General features: G+C 37.5%; 1 protein-coding gene across 6 annotated transcripts in view; it reads left to right on the plus strand.

Moving 5' to 3' along the window:
- The window catches only part of NLN (neurolysin), a 56,426-nt gene extending 38,115 nt beyond the window's left edge, over nucleotides 1–18,311 (plus strand). The window contains exons 12-14 of one of the 6 annotated variants that reach the window (XM_027634990.1): nucleotides 197–333; nucleotides 3,564–3,675; nucleotides 13,498–18,311. In XM_027634990.1, coding sequence (XP_027490791.1) covers nucleotides 197–333; nucleotides 3,564–3,675; nucleotides 13,498–13,544 — 296 coding nt within the window. In that variant the 3' untranslated portion in view covers nucleotides 13,545–18,311. Of the gene's footprint in view, nucleotides 1–196; nucleotides 334–3,563; nucleotides 4,504–4,562; nucleotides 4,962–9,719; nucleotides 9,785–13,497 lie in introns of those variants that run through there. The other 5 variants (XM_027634992.1, XM_027634993.1, XM_027634996.1 and 2 more) reach the window with 5 other exon arrangements.
- The last annotated feature ends 2,936 nt before the right edge of the window (nucleotides 18,312–21,247 follow it).

Consider the following 21,247-nt stretch of genomic DNA (forward strand, 5'->3'; position numbering starts at 1 on the left):
GATGTTCTGTCACATCTGTATTGGAGTTACAAGTAGCCTAAAATGGGAAACTAAGTTTCCTTTGTAGTCAGCGAGTATGTCCAATACTTTGAGGGATACTCAGACCCTTTATGTTAAAAGTAGTTGATATAAATACCTTATTAATTTATTCTTGAAGTACTGTATTTTATTAAAATAACTTAATCTACTTTTTAAGGAACAAACATGCCAGCTACTTTTGGACATCTGGCAGGTGGTTATGATGGTCAGTACTATGGATACCTGTGGAGTGAAGTGTTTTCCATGGATATCTTTTATAGCTGCTTTAAGCAAGAGGGAATAATGAATCCAAAGGTAGGTGATGAATACTTTTTAACGAACACTTCTGTTGCACTTTGTCTCTGAAACAACATTTATTGCCATCTTGATCTTGATCAAGTACTTCTGTACCTGTCAAACTCAGATCAACAACAAAAAAGTGTATCAGAAACTTTAGAAAATAATCTTGACATTTTCAAGAGCACTTGGATTTTAATACAATTCTTACATCATTATGCATTTAATATTATAAGACTTAAGACATTGTGTTGCCTTGTCTAATGCCTTCCTCTGTAATTTTAGACTGAAAAAACATTTCTCCGTTGCAGGAACAGATGCATATTCATCTGCTGTGAAACCTGTATGATAGTAGTGCTCTTTTTCCATTTCCAGTACATTTTGTGTACCTCAACTGTGTGGTCCTTTTATGTAATTACTACATAGAAAATTGAATTCATTCGGAGCTTTCTCTGTCACAGCACAGCATAAAATACTCCCAAGTCCATTTTTAAGTCCTAATCATTAAGAGATTCTAGATTTACTGGGCCTTTTTTTTCTTGTGTAACTCTCCAATCTGTTCTGCCTTAAGCAGAAAGAAAGGATAGTTAGAGATGTGGCTAGTAGTCCTGCTAATTCTGGCAAAGTTTGGTCTTTTGGTCTTTTGGTCTTTTGGTCTTGATCCTCTTGTGTTCTTGATTCAGCTGCCAGCTCTAGTTCTTCCTTTCAGTAGAGGTACACAAGAGAGAAATAAAGGAAAGAGTAGAAAAATGTATGACTGTCCTTTTCCTCTCCTGGAATTTGCCTTCTTTCCTCTCCTTCCTTATCACAGCAACCAGAACTTCTAGAACTGTCCATAGCTCTAGAGGGTGGTGACAGTAAACAAGATTAGGTTTTGATCTGAACAAAGAGAGGAGTCCAAAGAGCAGATGGGGTGAGGCCAGTAAAACTGAAAGGGGTTTTATGGAGAAAAGCAGCCAGCTTAACAGTTTTAGAGAAGAAGTGACAAAGAGTTTGGAGGTCAAGACTGATACTACAGGGATGGGGATTCATGACAGGTACATGTGAGAATAAGCAGACCTGTTTGTTCATTGGCAGTCTTGTCACTTGCAAACAAGAGCAGCAGAGAAGATGTGTCAAGCTAAATGAGAGAATAAAATAACTTCTTAGAAAATGTTGTTCGTATGGATCCTAAAAATAGCATTTCAGGAGAGGTCAGACTTGCTGGGTTTTATAACTGTTAGCATTTGGGAGAGATGGTTTAAGGGTGCTGGTGCCAAAGTTGTGGGACTTCATGTCAGTTTTCTGTTCTGACACAGATGGTGCCCCTCCAGTGTCATCACAGACCTTTTGTTCTGCTTTACTTTGCAGTCTCAACACTGAGTGATTGTATAGTCAAAACCCTAAGTCATAGTTCACCAGAATTGCTCTGTTACCTTTACTTCTCCTGGGAGATGCCTTTTATTCTGCTTTTTGTGAGAATTTTTGTTTTCTTTGCCTGTGTATGGGAGGCTTTGAGAATAAATTATGAATATTTGCTGTGGTACAGCTGAAAGACAACTAGTGCCTCTTTTAATGGGAAGCCTGCTATCCAGGCTAAGTTAGGAAGAAAACTGATCATTCATGTGTGTGTCACTCGCTTTCTACTGTATGTGTGCACGCAATTTGCCTTGATTGCTGATATAACTTGAGGTGTAACAGTGGAGATTTTTTCCCTCCCTTTTCAATGCTATCTTCTCATATTAGTTGTTTTTCAACCCAAAGAAGCATTCTAGCTAAGTGCAATAGTGTTCCACAAGATGCAACAAACAATGTTTTATAACCAAATACTAGATAACTGTTCGATTTTTGTAATACTCATACTTCATTATATCTAGAGTTCAGAATATCTAGTCTTCAGAATAGCAGGAAAAGAAGATTGTTATGGTGTTATGATTAGGGCTTTTAGAAATTTGGCTTACCTCTTCCTGTTAGAATAAAACCTCTCTTCCTGTTTTGAACAACAGTTATACAATCTAGTCTCAGAAACTGGATCTGTAAAAATTCTTCAGCAAACACTTAACTAACTTAATTGGTTACCACACTCCTCAGTTCACACTCCTCACTCCACATTACCTGAAATAACCTCTGGTCTCCCTATAACTAAGCAGTGTTCTGGCTCTGAAGGGACAACAGCAACGACTCAAGTCTACTCAAATAGTACTTTTAATTGACAAAGAATAAAATCTTCGTTTGCTGCTGATGTTCAGGAAACTAACCCAAATAATGAAGTATAAGCTTATTTTCAGTGAATTTTTTAGGTTTTTGCAGCAGTAATTCAGACAATTCTAAATGGCTAATGTAACGCAGACTGCAAATGGTAGTTCAATTAAGTCTTGGAAGTCCATCACTTAAAAAGACCTGCGCTTGTTCTTACAGTACAGGAAGCAATGTGGTCCTGTAATCCCATGGCTTTGAGTTGTGGGGGAAGTGTATGCATGTATATATAGTGCCTAAAAGGAAAAAGACACTAAAAGTGTCTTCTTCAGTATCAGAAGCATCTGGGACATCTGCATGCAAAATAACATTTCCTTTTCTATAGTCATGTCTCAGAAGCCCAAAATTCTCCAGATATAATATGTTCTTTAAAATACAACCTCTTATTAAGAAACTCCTCATTACTTCCTGTTGTCTCAGAAACTTCATTCATTTTTTTATAGAAATCCATTCCTTCTGAAGCAGTAATGTTTATTGCTGAAAGTAAAACCTGAGTTAAGTCCCATTACATGTTTGGATGTATTAAATATACTACTGTGCATATAATATGTGTATATGTGCATGTCATTCTACAATGCTACAGCTGTCTATCTCTGGAGTATCATCTCTGTTCTCCAAACAGAGATTAAAGAAAGAGAAATCATCAGTTAAGAGAGAAAGATGTTATGGATTTTTTCCTACCAGTCAACCACAGGGATAATTCATCAGTGAAGATTTTGAGTAGATTGTATGTTTGTTATACTATATGTCTTTCAGAGAAGTTATGACTGTAGCTTCCAAACCAGTGTAAAACCACAAGAAAAATAATTTCTTCAAGAATTGGTTGAATTTCTGCTCTCTTGAGTTCTTCCAGCAGATCTAAATTATACTTGTGCTGTATCCTGATTTGTTTTTAAGGAAATCTGGAAGGAGGAAAGTTGTTTTATCATAAGTGGATTTTTAAATATGCAAAAAATACAGAAAAAGAGGCAGTTGGCAAGATAAGAAGTATTAACATTCTGCTTTACCTTCAGGCTGGGATGAAATACAGAAACCTTATTTTGAAACCTGGAGGATCTTTGGATGGAATGGATATGCTGCAAAATTTCTTGGGGCGTAAACCAAGCCAAAGAGCTTTCTTATTGAGTAAGGGATTATGTGTTCAGTAAAATGATGATTCTTCTGTAATGGCATATAAGTATGGAATGAGCTGGAAATGTCAGTGTATTTCACATCTTGACTATGTATCACTCTAGGCAAACTGGGTCAGTTTTTGATGATTTTTTAAATTGTAAAAATAAAAATATGATTTTTAAAAAAAATTTCATAGGACTACAAAATTCAACACATCAGGGAAAAAACTGAGATGTATGAAGCTGAAGAATTTGGATCGTAATTCTTTTTAATTGTTATGAAATAATACTAATCAATATGGGGATTTGATGCCATGGTTCTCTTTTAATAGATGTACTTAAATTGTGTCTTGTGAGTGAATTTTAAATCTGGAGGGGATAAAAAAGACACTACCAGCAATAAAAGAAACAAATTCATTCTTATTCTGTATTTTCCTTTGTATTGACTGCTCACTTTGTCTCTGATGGAGAGGAAGCGTGTTGGTTTTTGTTATTGTTTGGGTTCAGTCTCACTTCCTGACAGATTTCAAGACTGAGAACCTGCCCCAAAGAGCTTTACGCCAGAGATGTGTGATACTTTTAGACTTCATTCTGATGCATGTTAAATTCTTATATCATTTATATACTTACATAGTATAATTAAAAAAAGAAAAAAACCCAGCCAAAATCTATGACCTTAGCAGTTCTTCCATCACTTTTTTGTTTTTGTCGATGATCACAAGTCTGGTGTTTGGTTTCCAAATTATATCAACACTGGCATTGAAATGTTGTACTTGAGCAATTATAATGGTTTCAGATGGTTTGTGAAGTATTTTGAGATACAAATAAAGAAGGAATGAAAGAAGATCTCCCTGGTGGGAATGATAAAAGTAAATTGAAAATTTTCCTATTCCTTTGCAGTGTGGCATGCAGACGTGCTACAAAAAAGTGCAATAGATTTAATGATTTCAGCTGTGGGACTGTGAAAGTAATTGAGGAATTATTTTGTAGTTTTTCTGCAAGATCAGGAAAAATGAGTTTTACCAGGCAACTCTCAGCACCCAAATAAAGCTGTAAATTCCAAGTGCACTTTTCTTGTCTTTAGATATCTTGTCTTACTTTGGTTTTAGTATTACAGCATGTATATGAACAAGCTTTAATTGTGTTTACTATCCTGTACATATTAGACATTTGAACCATAGCTGTCAACATGGTTGGTGTTTTTACTTTTTTGTTCAACAGTGAAATAAGAAAACGTGCCTGGTCAACTCAAAAGACTTCCTCTTTTTCTAGCAAAAGAAAACTGAAAGCACTGACTTAGGGTCAAATCTGTCAGTTTGTTTTAGGGGGGAAAAAGCCTGACAGTTGTGAATGTTCAGGTGAAACTTTGTTTCTTGATTTTCTTTTAAAGCATTTAAACTGGGGAGGAAAAAATGAGATTAATCAATTTCTGAAATGCAAAATGTGACAGGCCTTATTTTTTAACCACAGCAATTAGATGTGAGAAATCATAAAGATTTGTAGCCAGAACAGATTAACTCTGCAGTCTTAACAGCCCACATAATTAACTAATTTCTAGTTGTCATAGTCACTTATAGTTTTAGGCCGCAGTTCTTCTGTGTCATGAAAAGGCAATACATGAAAATCACGTGTGAGAACACCTCAAAAGGTATTCAGCACAGCTATAAAGGAAAGCTGAGGAAACTGATGGATGCAAGATTATACCAATGTGAATTTTGTCTAGACTAATTTCCCTTGTGTTCTGACTGGATTTGCAAGTATTTTGCTTGTCTTTTTATACATGTTTAAAATTCTTGTGATTCTGTCTTATCAACATATTTTTTCCTTTCACACCGTAATGATAGCTCTGAAGAACTAAAACAAAAATATAGTAAGTGATACTTCCCTAAATGAATCTGCAAATTTAAGCAATGGAACCTCTATTAAGAAGCAAAATTCAGTTTTTATTTTACAGTTGGTAGACAGATTTCCACACGAGGGAGACCTTTCTCTGTATGAATCAGCAGTCTTGAATCAAGGTGAATAATTGCAAATGTAGTAATTATAAACAAAAATATGAGATGACTATTTTTCAGCAGAAAAATAGTCCGAAGACAACCTGGATGCATCCTAGATTCAAGTATTGGCACCTCATCGATTATGTCTTGGTGCAACGGAGAGATGTCTGTGATGCATACCCGCATGATGCCCAGTGCAGAATGTCTACAGACCATCGACTGGTGTGCTGTTAACTTAACCTCAATTTTAAGTTCAAACCTAAAAGGGGCAGTATCCCAAGGAGGAGACTCCAAGTTAACAATCTCCAGTCAGCCACAGTGAGAGACAGATTCCAGGCAAATCTTCAAACTAGGCTCGAAAATCATTCTATAGATTCTATAGATCCCTCTCCTGAAACACTATGGCACCATATTAAAAACAGCATCCAGCAATCCTCTGAAGAATCCTTAGGGTTCTCCTTCAAGGAGAACAAGGACTGGTTTGATGAAAACAATCCAGGAACTGCTGAGGAAGAAGAGATCTGCTCACCAAGCACACCTTGCACTGCCATCCTGTCACGTAAGAAAAGCAGCCTTTCGTCTCGCATGCAGCAAGCTCCAACAGAAACTCTGTGACATCCAGAACAAGTGGTGGATCGATCTAGCTGAAAAAACTCAATTATGCACAGATATGGGTGATCACAGAGGATTCTATGAGGCCCTGAAAACAGCATATGGACCTACATAGCAGGTCCAAAGCCCTCTACTCAGCGCAGATGGTCAAACGCTTCTTACAGATAAAACCTCCATTCTGAATCGATGGTCTGAACATTTTCAGATTCTTTTCAGTACCAACCGTGTAGTTCAAGGCTCAGCAATTCAGTCCATCACACCACAACCAGTGAAGAATGAATTGGATACTGCCCCCACTTTGGGAGAAACTCTTAAGGCCATACAGCAGGTGAAAATCGGCAAGACAGCTGGGGTTGATGGAATTCCACCTGAACTCTGGAAACATGGGGGCCAAGTGTTCCATGCCAAATTTCACAAATTTGTGGTGCACTGTTGGGAACTAGGCAAACTACCATCAGACCTTCATGATGCAGTCATGAAGAAAGTATAAGAAGAAAGGAGTTAAATCCGACTGCTCTTCATTGCTGGCAAAATCCTGGCAAGAATACACTTGAACAGATTAATTACCTGCTATAGCAGAAGGAATTCTACCTGAAAGCCAGTGTGGTTTCAGAGCCAACAGGAGTACCACAGACATGGTATTTGTTCTCAGACAACTGCAAGAGAAGTGTCGGGAACAGAACAAAGGTCTCTGTGCAACCTTTGTTGATCTCACCAAAGCTTTCGATACAGTGCAGAAAAGGTCTATGGCAGATTTTGGAACGTTTAGGATGTCCCCCCAGGTTCCTTAAAATTATTATCTTACTTCCTGAGGATCAGCATGGCCAAGTCAGAGATGGCCATGCACTTTCTGAGCCCTTTCTAATAACCAATGGTGTGAAACAAGGCTGTGTTCTTGCACCAACCCTATTCACAATCTTCTTCAGCATGATGCTCCAAAGGGCCACAGCAGACCTTGATGATCAGGACGGTATCTACCTTCGATATCGTACTGATGGAAGCCTATTCAGCCTAAGGTGACTGAAGGCCCATCATCATGGCTGGGCTTCGCAAACAAAGATTTAGGAAGGCTCTATCCACATTTGTTACAAGCACACTGGTGGCTTATGAGGCCAATATGAGATAGACATATCTGATTGCAAAAGGCACAGCAGAAAGACTCCTTAGATGGTATATTCAGCAAGACAAGATTCTTTCTGCGTTGTCTGTTCTCCTTGAGAGTGATCCTGTGTGTGTTCTCAAAGGAAGCAGCAGCGTTATAGATGGTGTGTCTCCAGGCCTCCCGATTGGAGGCCAGAGTAGACCAGTTATGGTGATCAATATGGTGACATTTTAGTCACCAGTGTGCCTGTTATGACAAATGTGGGTAGAGCCCTTCCCAAATCTTCATTCGCGAAGCCCAGCCATGAATGAATGAATGAAATGATAAAAAGTCATGTGGTGGTTTAAAAGTTAGATTTAGAACAGTACTGATGCAAATGATGACAATTAACTTTTTTATTTTCCTGCTCTTTAGTATGTGTGTTAGTTTGTTGTACAATGTAGAGTAACTAAGATATTGAAGTGCAGAAGAATGTCTGCTATTTACATTCATATGAAAATGCCAACATGGCTGTATGGTTAAAATAGCATCAGATGAATATCCATGTGTGTAGGGAGGAGAAAAAAACTAATGTAACCACAAATGAAAGTGTTATGTTCTACACCTGTTCCAAAAGAATAGGATTTTTTGTAATTTGTTTTTGTAGAAGCCAGTTCCTTCAGCCTGCATCAGGCAATAATTAAGTTAGATCATCCTATAGCTAAAACTGCACTCAACACAGAAGACTAATGGGTACATTCAAAAGTGCTTATGAAACATCTTAATGTGGTAAAATATCAAACTTGTCTGCTAAGTTTTATATTGACTTCGTGGGGCCTTCTGAATTAAATCAGGGTTGGACTAAATTACTTTTTCCTTCCAACCAAAGTTGTTCTTCGAAATTCACGTTCACATTTTTTATTGTAAATACCAGATCTTGGCATGGAAAAAATAACCTGGAGAAAGAAATCTTTTCTGTTTTTGCAGCTGTCTGTCATAGGCATGAAACTTTTGTCTGTATCGGAAACAACTTATTCGGACACTATTCTAAGGCAGTGAGATAGAGTCCCCCAAGAAACGCGAGTTAATTGACTTGTCACTGCCAGAAACAATCACATACATGAAACAGTGCCAGTAAGCCCAGCCTATTCTAGAGTTGCTAAACCCATGCTTCCACTGAATTAAACTTCAAAACTGTGAAAGCCTGATATATTCACTCTAATAAATGAAGAAATAATTAGTAATTGTTGTCTGTAACAAAATGATACCTTTCCAAGTTTAGTATTGTATCTTTTTAGAATTTCATTTTGTTTAGGATTATCATTTTCTTGTGTTAGAAATTCAGTTTGGACTTTGACTTCACAGCAAGAGCTTCAAATTAGTGGGAAAGGGTAAAATGGGAGACTCGGGAGACAGTGCCTATTATCACTGAGTAAGTGGGTAGTAGGCAATGATTTCTCTTTCTGTTGCTTCACTGTAAAGGACAGAATAGTTTGAGCATGTGGTTGGGTCACAAAGTGATAGCCTCAGCAGCCCCTGCTGCTAGTTGTCTGACATAGGTCCAGCATGTAGGCTTTTTCTGGGTTGCTTGCAAGTCATGTGGTCAAACCTAAATGGTAGAAACAGTCTGAAGGTTTAAACTTTAATTTCTGAGGTGTGGTGGCTATTGGTTGTTATGCTGACTTAATAAAGAGAGCACTAAGACCTGGGGAGTTAATGTTTGTAAAGGAAAGTAGAGCATTGTAGTTCTCTGTTGTATTTTATTAATATCACAGCATTGCAGAAAAAACCCTCTTCCTCATTATAATCAATAATCCAGATTAGTCAACTGCTGACTTTGATAAACAACTTCATTAAACCATGTTATAACAAATGATCAGACAGCAACTAGTTGTAATGACTGCAGTCATTTAGTATGGGAGAAGTAAAATTATGGTAGTGCAACAAGTGAATTACAAGCTCAAGATCTCAGCTTCTCTGAAAAAAATGAAACAATTTCCAAGTACCTTTGGAGGTAATGCAGGGTAGTTGAGTGAAATGCAGATTCCTGGAGGGGTTTCCTGAAAGCACAGAGCTGTTGGCATGGTAAGTGATTACTGATAGGGATTAGAGAGGCTAGACATCAGCAGGTTATGTGGTACAAATCAAAGGTAAAGGGAGGAAACCAGTTAGGTGGAAGGATGAAGCTGGAGAAGGGTATTTTGACAATAGCTGTAGAGGAGTTGAAGTGGATATAAGAGGTAGATAACAGGGAAAAGACTAACAATGCATACTGATTATGAAAGGCTACTTCAATGTTTTTCATGGTTTTATGAATTAGAAAAAAGGTGTGCTTTTCTGTAAATAGATTTCTATTCTTATTTGCAGACGAAAGAACATGAGACTATGCACCTGGTTGTTACTTGACTTCTTCCTGACATCTGAAGATTAATAGTTACTCATAGTGGAAAGAAAAAAGTTATGGGGGAAGTTCATTTTGTGGGGCCTGTGCTGGAAATCCTGTAAAGCTAATCATCATTGGCCTTTGCAGAAGTGCAGATGATACAAAAGATGTGGTTCCAAACAGCAGTCAATCTATTTTAGACCTAATTAGGATAAAGACAAATTAAGTAAATGAATTGGAAGTTAGTGGTTGCCTAGAAACCAAGAACCATGACCTAATTTTGTTCAGTATTGATTAGCAGAGGATAGACTTCACCAATAATTGCTTGTGCTATATTCCTGATGAATTAAAAAGGTTAAAAATATCATTGTTAGGAGAATCAATGAGTAAAATCACTGGAATGAAATGTGAATAAGACGTGGTGTGTCTTTGAAATTCAATTGTCCCGAATCCCACAATTTCACAACTTAAAAATCTTTGTGAACAATTCTTACTAAGAACCAATCTGTTCACCAGTAAAAACAGCAATTAAAAATAAACAGAACAGAAGTGGGAAGTCAGGAGTAGGAAATAGTTATAAAATGAGGAATTGTAAAGTGATAAAAATTATAAAGAAGGCTAAGACTGGCAATGAAAAGAAACACGGATGAAAGTGTTATAGCAAATAATACGTATAATTCGGTGTATTAAGAACAAATAAATCCGATTTGTGTTACAGACCTGTCAGCAGATGAATATGGTAATATTGCAAATGATAACAAAAAGAATTTTTGTTTTCTCTTCTGCATTTACAAAGAAGGAATGTGATGTCATCATAGCATGTGAGAACCATGGAGTACTTTCCAGTCCATTAAAAGAAGAGTATATTGAGCAATACCTACTAAGAAAAAACATTTTGGCCTGAGTAGGGCTGAATAACTTGTACTTTACAAACAAACAAAAATTAGTGTTGAGGGATTTTTTCCCAGTGCTGGTTATCTTGGGCTAACTAGGCATATGCCGTTATACTAGAACAGTGCTAGTGAGTTCTAGTGTTCAAAAACCAAATAGGTGACTATTGGTCATTCAGCTGGAAAGCCAAGTTAAGCAAAATGGTGGGAAAGCATAAATATGGTTCTGTTGCTGAAAAATTAAACAACGAGTATAATTCACAGAATGTGAGCAATTTTAGGAAAAAAGAGTTTTGTCAGACAAGCCTGATGTAATTGTTTGTGGCCATTACAAGCCTGATGAAGGTGATTGTAAAAAGATTTATGTAAGGGGTATTTGACTTAATGTGCATATTTTCATTTAAAATGACACTACATGATATCAATAGAGGATATATAAAATGGATTAAGAATAGCTAACTGTTTAGAGTACCTAATGGCATAGAATTACCACTGAACAGTGATCTAAGTGCTTCAGGCATTACACAGTACTGTAATATAACAGCATTGGTGATAGAACTTGTAAACAATTAACCAAAAAAGGCAGTCACAGGGAATTCCTTGATTTGTTAGAAAGCTTTGGGTATTCAGATGAAAAAATTCTGTACCATGGGCAAAGGAACGAGTAACATGCCTTTAGCAACTAAAAATTTAGGTTAAAACTACAGCTTGGAGGACTGTATTCTGTAAAATACTGACCTCCAAAAGTATCTAGAGGCTAGTTACAGCAGTCTGTTCAATCTGAATTGCTAGGAGACTATAGCAAAGAATGGTTAGGGAATCTCATGATGGTTGAGTGCAAGAATATTGCTTAAGAACAAGTTACTGAGGCTACTTCTGTATACTGTATCAGCAATTATATGGAATTTTAGTGTCTGGATTTTTAACTAGTAGGGCTTATTATTCCAGATGAACACAGGTGATTCTCTATGTAGAATAAAGTTAAGTTGTGGAACTCCTTGCTGAGAATATATAAGTTCAAAATAAGAGAAGCCAGTGGAGAGTATTTAAATACATAAAACCTTATTCATCCTTGGGAAGACCCTACAAAGTAGGGGGTGGAAATCCAAAGAATATTGAAGAAAATATCATATATTGCAGCCCTATTCATGTTTCTGTTAGGCATCTGCTTTTAGCCACTGCTAGAGATAGGATATTGTAACAAATCAACCTGCTGTTTGATCCACTATGGAGAAAGAACAGAGACTTGCAGTCTCTAGGTATTGCCATTACATAGTAAAGGCTCTTTAATCCTTAGTAGGAGAATGTCAGCCAGAATTTGAGGCCAGTCATTTCAAAGACAAAATAACAGCATTTTTAACAGTGAGGAAGACAAGCAACTTTCTAAGCAGTTTGTCGCAACAGTTGGGGTTGTCAGTTCTCAATGTCTTATCAAGACAAGTGAAATCTCTTTCAGAAGATACATGTTCACCAAACACAATGATTTCATTCAGAGTAACTGGGTGAAATAGAATCAGATTGATTTCCTGGGCCTCTTTCCTTTTAAAACTACAGTTCTGTAAATCAAATCTTAGCAAAAAAAGTTTGTTGCGTGTTTATTCAGGGGAGAGGTGTAACACTGCCAAATATAATTCATTGCCAAGGACTTCTTGCCTTCTAAACCACTAATGGAAAGCAAAAGCAACTGGAAAATGTACTTTTAAATTAAGCAAACATTTTAACCTGACATAGTTGTCTTTAACTGCATAATTGTGGGATTTACAAACTTTTGTAAGAAAACTGAGCAGACAGATGTTTTTCCACGTGACAGGAGATAAATTCATCCTTTGATTTCTTGTTGAAGAAGGCATTGTTTTTCTCTGTAGAAAGTAGAAACTGAGTAATAACCCCAAGTTATTGTTACAAATGGGATTTTTGACTAGGCAGTTATTTTTTCTTCATTGGTTGTCTCCTTTGGATTTCCAGATTTCAGTTAGGTTTTAACAGATGACTTCTTTTTGCAGAGCTGTTATTTTCTGATTGGTCTAACTGTAAGGCACAAAACTTATTGTCCCCCCCTCCTTCTCCCACACCTCTCCATTGAAGCGTTGCTGTCCTCTGGAATTTAGTCAACAAATTAGCTGAGATGTATACTTTAAATGTGGGGAAAGGACTTGGTAAAGAACTGAGCAATTTGTATTTGTCCTTTTATTTGCTAAAAACTAGTCATGGCTCAACATCCAAGATAAGTTACTACCAAAATCTGGCAAAAGATCAGAAATCTAGTCAGATTTTTACAGCCAAATAATGTATAAGATATTATTAATATTGTTAGTAATAGAAGGGTTTTACAAGAACTAAATGATTCTATAAACATGAAAGAGTTTTAGCCTAAAACATTAATGAGAAATGTCTAAAAGCACACTTGGGGATGGTGTAGGGTGCCCTGGTGCAGGGCTAAGAGTTGGACTCTATGATCCTTGTGGGTCCCTTCCAACTCTGAGATATATTGCACATTGTGTTTTGAAATGATGCACCAAGAGAAACACATTTTATTCACTTTGGTAAGTGTTTTTATGTGTGGTTTTGTATTTCAAGCCTTGTCAAGAAATGAAAGAATTTTATCCTACTGAAAATTCAGAGTTAAGACCCATAGAGATGATAGGGTTTGAATCAGCTATCTGTAAAATATTAGTTAATATAGTGCAATTAAACTAAATAGCATTTTTCTCTTAGAATGAAATGTTATTTTTATACAAATAAGCTGACATTCTCTACAGAAAAGGAAAACCATCAGAAGTTGAAAGGTGTTACAGGTATGTTGTCTGCATACGTATTCACATTATGAATGCGTTTCTGCCCAAGTGTGTTTATGCCTTGTCTATTTCTGCAGGAACAGGGTCATTCTCTTTCCTGTCAAGCATGGTAAACCCTGCATAAGGCCAGCCACAGGCCCCTCCACCATTTCTACTGGAAGATAGTGAGCAAGGGAGGGATTGAACAAGCATGAATCTGCAAAAAGATATAAACCACATCTGAAGATCTTCCGATTTACTGGCAAATCAACTTCTTTTTTACTTCATGTTGTTTTCTGTATGCACTTTACACTGCTAGAGACTTTCAGCAGTCCCCCTTAACTTGAAGAAGTAACATCTGGTCTGAAGAACTTAAGAACTTCTGGCTCTTAAGAATTTAACTACAATAATCCATGGTAAAAGTGTGGATTAAGTCTAAGGTGGCTGGCCTTCCTCTCTTTCATTCCCTAGGAATGACATTAGGTTTGGTTGACTTCTTATGGAAATTGCATAAATCACAAATTGGTTTCATTTTAGCCATCAGCTATCCAGTGCAGTAAGCTCTTATTAGAGCTGTGCCTAGGAACCTCTCTGCCATGAACACAAAAAGGGAAGAGGTCTTCCTAAATGATCTGTTCAGTCTGAATAGAAAGATAACATGATAAATGAGTTGGAATGCAGTGGATCAGGTTTTTTAGGAGAACATTTATGGGGAGGGGTGTGATATTCTCACCTAGGTAAAACATAAATTTAGTATACAAGGGTAAGCCTGGTGTGGTGAAGAAATGACATGTTAAAAAAGGGGAGTTTCTCCCAAAGATGTGTGAAAATAGAATTCCCGACCCTTTATGAGAGATACATTCTGTGAAGAAGAAAAAACAACAACCAAAACCCACCCTCAGATGTTAGAGAAAACTAATGGTGAACACTGAGAAAACACAGAGAATTGCAAGACTTATCTAGGATCACGGGAAAATGAGTCTGCATTACAGGGAAAGATTTATCTGCACACCAGAGAAAAATCCAGTCAGTTTAGTCATATAACTATGTCTCATAGACTATATCCTGGACATAAGGAGATATACTACAAAGCCATTCATAGGTTTCATGGCAAAAAAGTCAGCCTCAAGTGGAAAGTCCTACCTGGGTTCTTCAAAAGCATGTCTAAAGCCTGGGCATTGTAAATTCTTAAATTACAATAATTACCCAGGCTGGAATGGAAAGAGTTATGTTGGCAAATCACATATTATCTTCTTCAAGGCAAATACCCATTGTGAACTACAAGTGCATTCTCAGGGTGTGCATAGATCTGGTTCAAAAAGCAGAAGCTCAGCCTTAATTGAAGTTGGCCAGAGATGTCACAAACCACAAGCAAGGGTTTTTCAGGTACATAAACAACAAGCAGAAACAGAAGGAAAATATTGGCCTGCTATTGAGCAGGAGAGATGAATCAGTCACCAACAGTGCTGAAAAGGCAGAGGTTCTCAACACTTTTTTCACCTCTGTCTTCACCAGCACTGGTATTAGGAACAAAAATCCAGGCTGATGCAAACAGCTGCTGTCAGTGAAGGTAGAGCTGTTAGGATCTTGTAGGAGCTTGACCCTACAGTTTGATGAGCCCTGACAATATCCCCCCAAGGGTTTCAAGAGAGCTGGCTGATGTCATTGTGAGGCCAGTCTCCATAATCTTTTAGAAGCTGAGGAGATAAGAGGATGTTCCAGAAGGCTGGAAGAAAGCTATTGTCACCCCTATCTACAAGAAGGACTTAAAGGAGGGTCCAGGAAAATATGGATCCATTGGTCTTCCTGCTGTCCCTGGGAAAGTTACAGAACTAATCCTCCTGGAGGCTATCAAATGTCAGATGAAGCGCATGACTGGGAAAAGGCAGCATGGTTTCACCAAGGGCAAATTGTGCTTGACAAACCTGGTCACCTTCTACAACACAGCAACCTGCACAATTGATGTGGGGTAAGCAGTGGACATTGTTCACCTGGATTTTTCCAAGGCTTTCAATAGCGCTCTTGGTACTGCTTTCCACAGCCTCCTCTGGAGAAACTGTTGCATTACAGTCTAGACAAGTGGTCTGTCGGGTGAGTGGGGACCTGGCTGACCTAAGGCACCCAAAGTGGTGTGGGAAATCACTCCTGTTCAAACCAGCAACAAGTGAGGTCCTCCAGGGATTGATACTGGGCTCAGCACAATTTAATACCTTCATAAATGGTCTGGAAGATGGGATTAAGTGTACCCTGATGAAGTTTTCCAATAATAACAAACTGCACGAGGAAGTGGATGCTTGGGAAGGGAATACTACCCTGCAGGAACAGCTGGATAAGATGGAAGAGTGGGCTAATGAGAACAGTGTGAAGTTCAACAAAGACAAGTGTAAGGTCTTGCATCCAGGAAGGCATAATCCAGAAGTGCAGCACAGGCTGGGATCTACCCGGCTTGGGAGCAGCTCTGTGGGAAGGGAGTGTGGGATCCTGGTGGATAGGCAGCTCAGTCTGAGTGGCCAGTGTGCTCCTGCAGCAAAGAAAGGCAACTGGATGGGTGGCTTCAACAAGGGCTTCACCAGCAGAGGTGAAGAGTTATCCCACTTTGCCCAGTGCTTGTCAGAAATCATTATTCCACCCTACTTGCTGGTTGTCAGGCCTCAGCTGGAACACTGTTCAGTTTTGGTCCCTGGTGTACAAAACAGATGTTCACAGGCTGGAGAGGGTCCAGAGAAGGCCCACAAAGACAATCAAAGGCCTGGGAAGCCTGGCATGTGAAGAAAGGCTGAGGGAACTGGGGTTGTTTGGCCTTGAGGAGCTTGAAGGCACAAGGGAGACCTTATCCCTCTGTTCCGGTATTTAAAGGGTGGCTACAAAAAAGATGGAGATTCTCTTTTTAGGAGGAACCACATGGAGAAGAGGAGGGGTAATGGGTACAAGTTATTGCTGGGGAGATTACATCTGGATGCAAGAGGAAAAATTTTAACAGAACAATAGGCCATTGGAATATCTCCCCAGGGAAGTGATGGATTCTGCAATTTTGGACACTATTAAGATCCACCTGGAGAGGGTGCTGGGCCATCTTGTGTAGACCATGCTTTTGCATGGACCAGATAATATTTGATGTCCTCTTACAGCCTGGTATTCTGTGATTCTTAAGGGTCTTGAAATTAGAAGATAACTGACAAGGACCCAAGATACAGACTGTTTCTGCAGCAGAAGCGTGCCATGTCTTCTGGGTGTCCAAAGGTGATGGAGTCCCCTGGTTTTGAAAAGGTGACAGAGTGAGTAGCTTTGTGTTTTCAATTCTTTTAGCTCTGGACATTCCACACTCAAAGCAGAGACTGCAAATGAGTATCTCAAAACAAAAAGAGGAAAAGAGAAAATCAAGCCCCTTTAAGCGTGCTCTGTGCTAGATAAACCTCAGAGACTAGAAATTCTACTTGCCTGATACGCGTATTTGATTAATTTGGGCTCAGTTCTCTAACTCAGCACACTGTTTGGGAAGCTGCAGAGGTGTGATTTCTTAGGCCACTGTAGTATAATTTGCTAAATAAATCCCCAATGTGTCTATTAAAGTAGCATTTGTTTAGTTATCAACAAAGTTCCTAAAATATTAAAAATTATTATTGAAACATTTTTTTTTATTGTTGCTGGCCCACATCTGTAACAAAAATGATGCTTCTCTGGATTACTTTCCCATGATAACAAAGATGTTTCAGTTGCTGATATAATTTTTCTTTATTTAATTTTGTACAACATTAATTAAAATGGAAAGTTTCATCAAAGGTCACTGCTGACTTCATTAATAAGAAGTCAGTTTTGGTTTGTGCAGAAGCACTATGATAAGATAGAATTTAACATAGAAGACAAATTTAGGCAGCAGCAGAATTGGAAATTTCAGAAATAAAATTTTAGATGTAAAACAATAAATGAATCATTTCTAGTGCTGAGTGTCTCACTAAGGATTTTATTGCAGAGCTTAGCATCTAACTGATATGATATTTCCTAATTTTGAGGCATTTCATATTTTATATTGCCTTTTTGTCTTCTGCTATGTGCTAAGTATCCTCAGAGGATAAATTTTGTCTAAGGAAGGTTGTTCAGTTTGTTTAATAAAACACGTAAGTACTTTATTTGTGAAATATTGCTGTATGTCATAAAAACCAGCAAGATGTCTTAGAAAACAAGAGACTTAATTTTCTCTTAAAGACTTAATGAAAAAGAATTTCCTTAGTTTAAAAGGAAGGACAACAGAATATAATTTTCTTCTTGATATTTAATTAGATTTGGCTGTTGCAAAAATTTATTAATAATTGGATAATATTGTGAGTTCAGGCTAGTGAATTCTGAAATGGTTCTGAGAGTGTTTGAAAACTTTTTGTATGTGACTTGCAAATTGATACCTCAATGTAAGCAACAGCGCACCTTGGCATAATATATGATTCTTTTGATATGTCTTTACTAGGTAATAACATTTCTGTGCTCACTTTTAATCAGATTGTCATTAGAGAACCTGAACCATCTTACATTGCAAATACAGGTTGAGCATGAAGGTTACAAGTTCCCTTCATGTCTTTTCATAAATCCTGGCTATGTCTTGTGCTCTGGTAGCAGTTTTGCCTCTGTGAACCCTCTTTATCTGTGTTGTGGCTACTTCCACCTTGAAATGTTTTATGTTTGTGAGTACATTTTTTTTTATTCTGCTGACAGTAAAGGAAGGAATGAATATAAATAACCACTTGATTTTTCCCCAAGGACAAAGTGTAACTCCTCTATGTGTAACCTGTATTAACAGTATTTCATAGCTGCAATTTTACATGTTAAAATACAGAGTCCAAAGCTAGTTATTTAAGTGATGTATTACGTTATTTAGTTATTTAAGTTGATTTTCAGAGAATGAGGATCTAGTGAGCTCAGTGAGAGCCATTGTTAAAGGATCTGAAAAACCGTACTATGGTAACTTGCCGAACATTTAAAAGTTTTTGTCCTCCTCTTATTGACCATTTTTTGTCTAAAGTATTTCACCGAATGGATAACAAGGATAAGAATATCCCTCTCTACATTTAAAAAGTTAGACCTAGAGAAGGTATTTTGGCAACTATCAAACATTCTTTTGGATTTGAAAATCTAAGCATGGATGCCTATCTCCTTATGCTGTAGTTATTGTGGATTATGTCATCTCCCTTTTCTTTAGAGAACCAATATTCAAGTGCTGTAGATGGTTTAATTTTGAGGGGGGAAAGGAATAATGTTCAGCCAGAAAAGTAGAAGATGCTTGTTATGACTGCAGGAGATTTGAATACAAATAGGGAGAGATCAGTAAAGTGATGATAAAATTTCCCTTCACCAAAAGAACTTTATAGATCTGACTTTTCACCAGAAAACACAAATATGAATGAATCATTTATTATAAACACAAAAATATAAAATTAAGGTATTTCTTGTCTATTATACAAAGAGACATATAAAGTACTAGAATAATATTCATATGGTGAAAGCAACAATATTCAAGGTTATTTTTGCTGACTAGTGCATTTGCAGTGACTAAAATGCACAAAAGGAATTGCTATGAAAAGAATTACTTATTTTGCATGCTTTCTCAACATACTCACCAACATGTTTTCATGTCCACCCTTACTTTGAGAGCACTTGAGCAAAGTCTGATGATTGAAGATAAAAATTAAAATAAATTCTAAGCCTTGTAATTTGTTTCTTTTGGCTCTGAATTTTCTTATAACAAGGTAATGATCTTGGGTGAAGAGAGCCGTGGCCCTTTGTGCTGAACATTTCAGTCAGTAATGCCATTAGTTTCACAGATCTTATGTGCTGGTGCTGTTGTGGTTGTCAGTGAGGGACTAGATTGTCAGTCTCGGAGGAAAAAGAAGTCCCTGACATGGAGAGAAATACATTTCACAAGGACACAATGACTAACACTAGGAAACAAAAGGCTAAAGTACATTTTGGTTTTAATTATATAGTCCACTGAGATCATAAAGGAAATAATGGGATACTTTCTAGATAATCTTTTCTACAGCACAGATTTAAGTGCAGAATTTACAATAGCTCACAAGGTACAGTGTGTTTTTTAGATTTAAGATCTAGAAAAATTGTTCAGTCAGTTCCCTTGTGGATTGTTCCTTCTGCACTAATAACAGGGAGCTCTATCTGGCTTCCTTATCTGCTGCCAGAAAATTCACCACTGAGGGCACAGAAGGGACAAGCTGCACTTCCACATTTCTGCTGGTTTATCTTGCTGTAGCCTGAGTGGGTTAGCAGCTGTTACTATAGTCTGCCCAACTTCAGCTCGGTGGTTGTGGCCTGAAGGGAGCTCTTGCATGGGATAAAATGGCTCGTTTGCAGTTGAGCTTAGTCTAACCTGTGGGAGGTTCAAGCATTTCAAGGGATTTTAGACATTTTTAGCTATATAACTGCAGCAGGTTTTTACTGAACTGCATATTCTTAGAGGTATATAACCAGGCCAAATTCAGGTGTATCTTCATGACAAAAGCAGAAAGGACATTTCAAAACAATTTTTGTTCTCTGCCACGTTTCAAATCTTACTTTAAAGCGTTCCTATCAGATGTTTTTAATTGTTGAAATAATATGTATAATACTTTTCTCTGATTTCAGAGACAGCCAAAATAATTCAGGGAACATTTTCCTCACTGAAATCAGCCTGGGGAGCATATTCAGCATGGAGAACTTCAGCTCAAACTGTTACAGTTCAGCAAATTTAAAAGAAATTGAAAACAGGTCATTATAATAGGACTTGTTGGGCAGCCTAACTTGCAGTCAGGTCTGCAAGCCCAAACTATAGTTTACTACATGTAGAAAGTAACTTCTCAGTTTAGGTGAGAGTTCATAAAAGTAGGTGAGAAGGAGTTTTTTGGAATGGTTTATCAGAGTTGGTACTGGTTGAAATGTTTTAATACTTTTAATTGGAGCTTTGGATTTCAATATAATCTTTTTTTCTCAACATTTATTTCATGAGACTTTTTTGTATAATTTATATTTTGGTCAGTGGTAGAACTTGAACAATTCCTGACATATTAGCTGAGAACTATTCACTGAAATATTAATGGAGAAAATTATTAATTTTTTTTCATTGAGATGCTTACAGACATATTGCTTTCCATAAAAAACAGATTTTTGTAATAGAATGGCCAGGTTTAGAGTTTTACTCTAACATGAATAAGATGTGTTTTCAGGTAGCTGTTGGATGGAAATGAATCCTCAGCAGGGATTCTCTGATACAGGTCTGCTAAAAGCCAGTGGAGCTTTGTTAAGTCAGCTGTCTGCTCAGCATGAATTTACAGAATAAATGAACTGTGAGGTTCACCAAATATTTAAATGTCTGCTAAGGTAACTTTAATAAGAGAAGATATCTCTGTGTAAGGGATAGATTTATTTCAGCCATCCTATTAATATTAATAATTATATGTGTTGTACTACCTCTGTGTTCTCATTTAGACCTGAAATCTCACAGTGTGGGAAGAGCTGTAAAGCTAAAGCCTGAAGGACAGTATCAAGACAGTTATTTCAAACAATAGTATGTTCAAAAACAGTGGTATGGCATCAAAGCCAGAGTTGTGAATTACTGGTGAGAAGAACTACTGACAAGGCTGCTGCTGCAAGTGAAATGGGCTGGATATCTATGTGGCTGCTCCTCTGTGTCTAACACTTGGAGACGTGGATAAAAGGATGACACACAAATGTAGATGTCACAGACTAAGAAAGGATCAAAGGGCAGGAAAGCAACTTGCCAAATGACAACAGCGTGTATGTGCTGTGGATGTATGGAGGATGTGTTGAAACTAAAAGTGGGACGACACTTGTGTGGGTAGTAATTGTAGG

This window comes from Corapipo altera, unplaced genomic scaffold, assembly GCF_003945725.1.
Source record: "Corapipo altera isolate COAL_440 unplaced genomic scaffold, ASM394572v1 61411, whole genome shotgun sequence".
Taxonomy (NCBI): Eukaryota; Metazoa; Chordata; class Aves; order Passeriformes; family Pipridae; genus Corapipo; species Corapipo altera.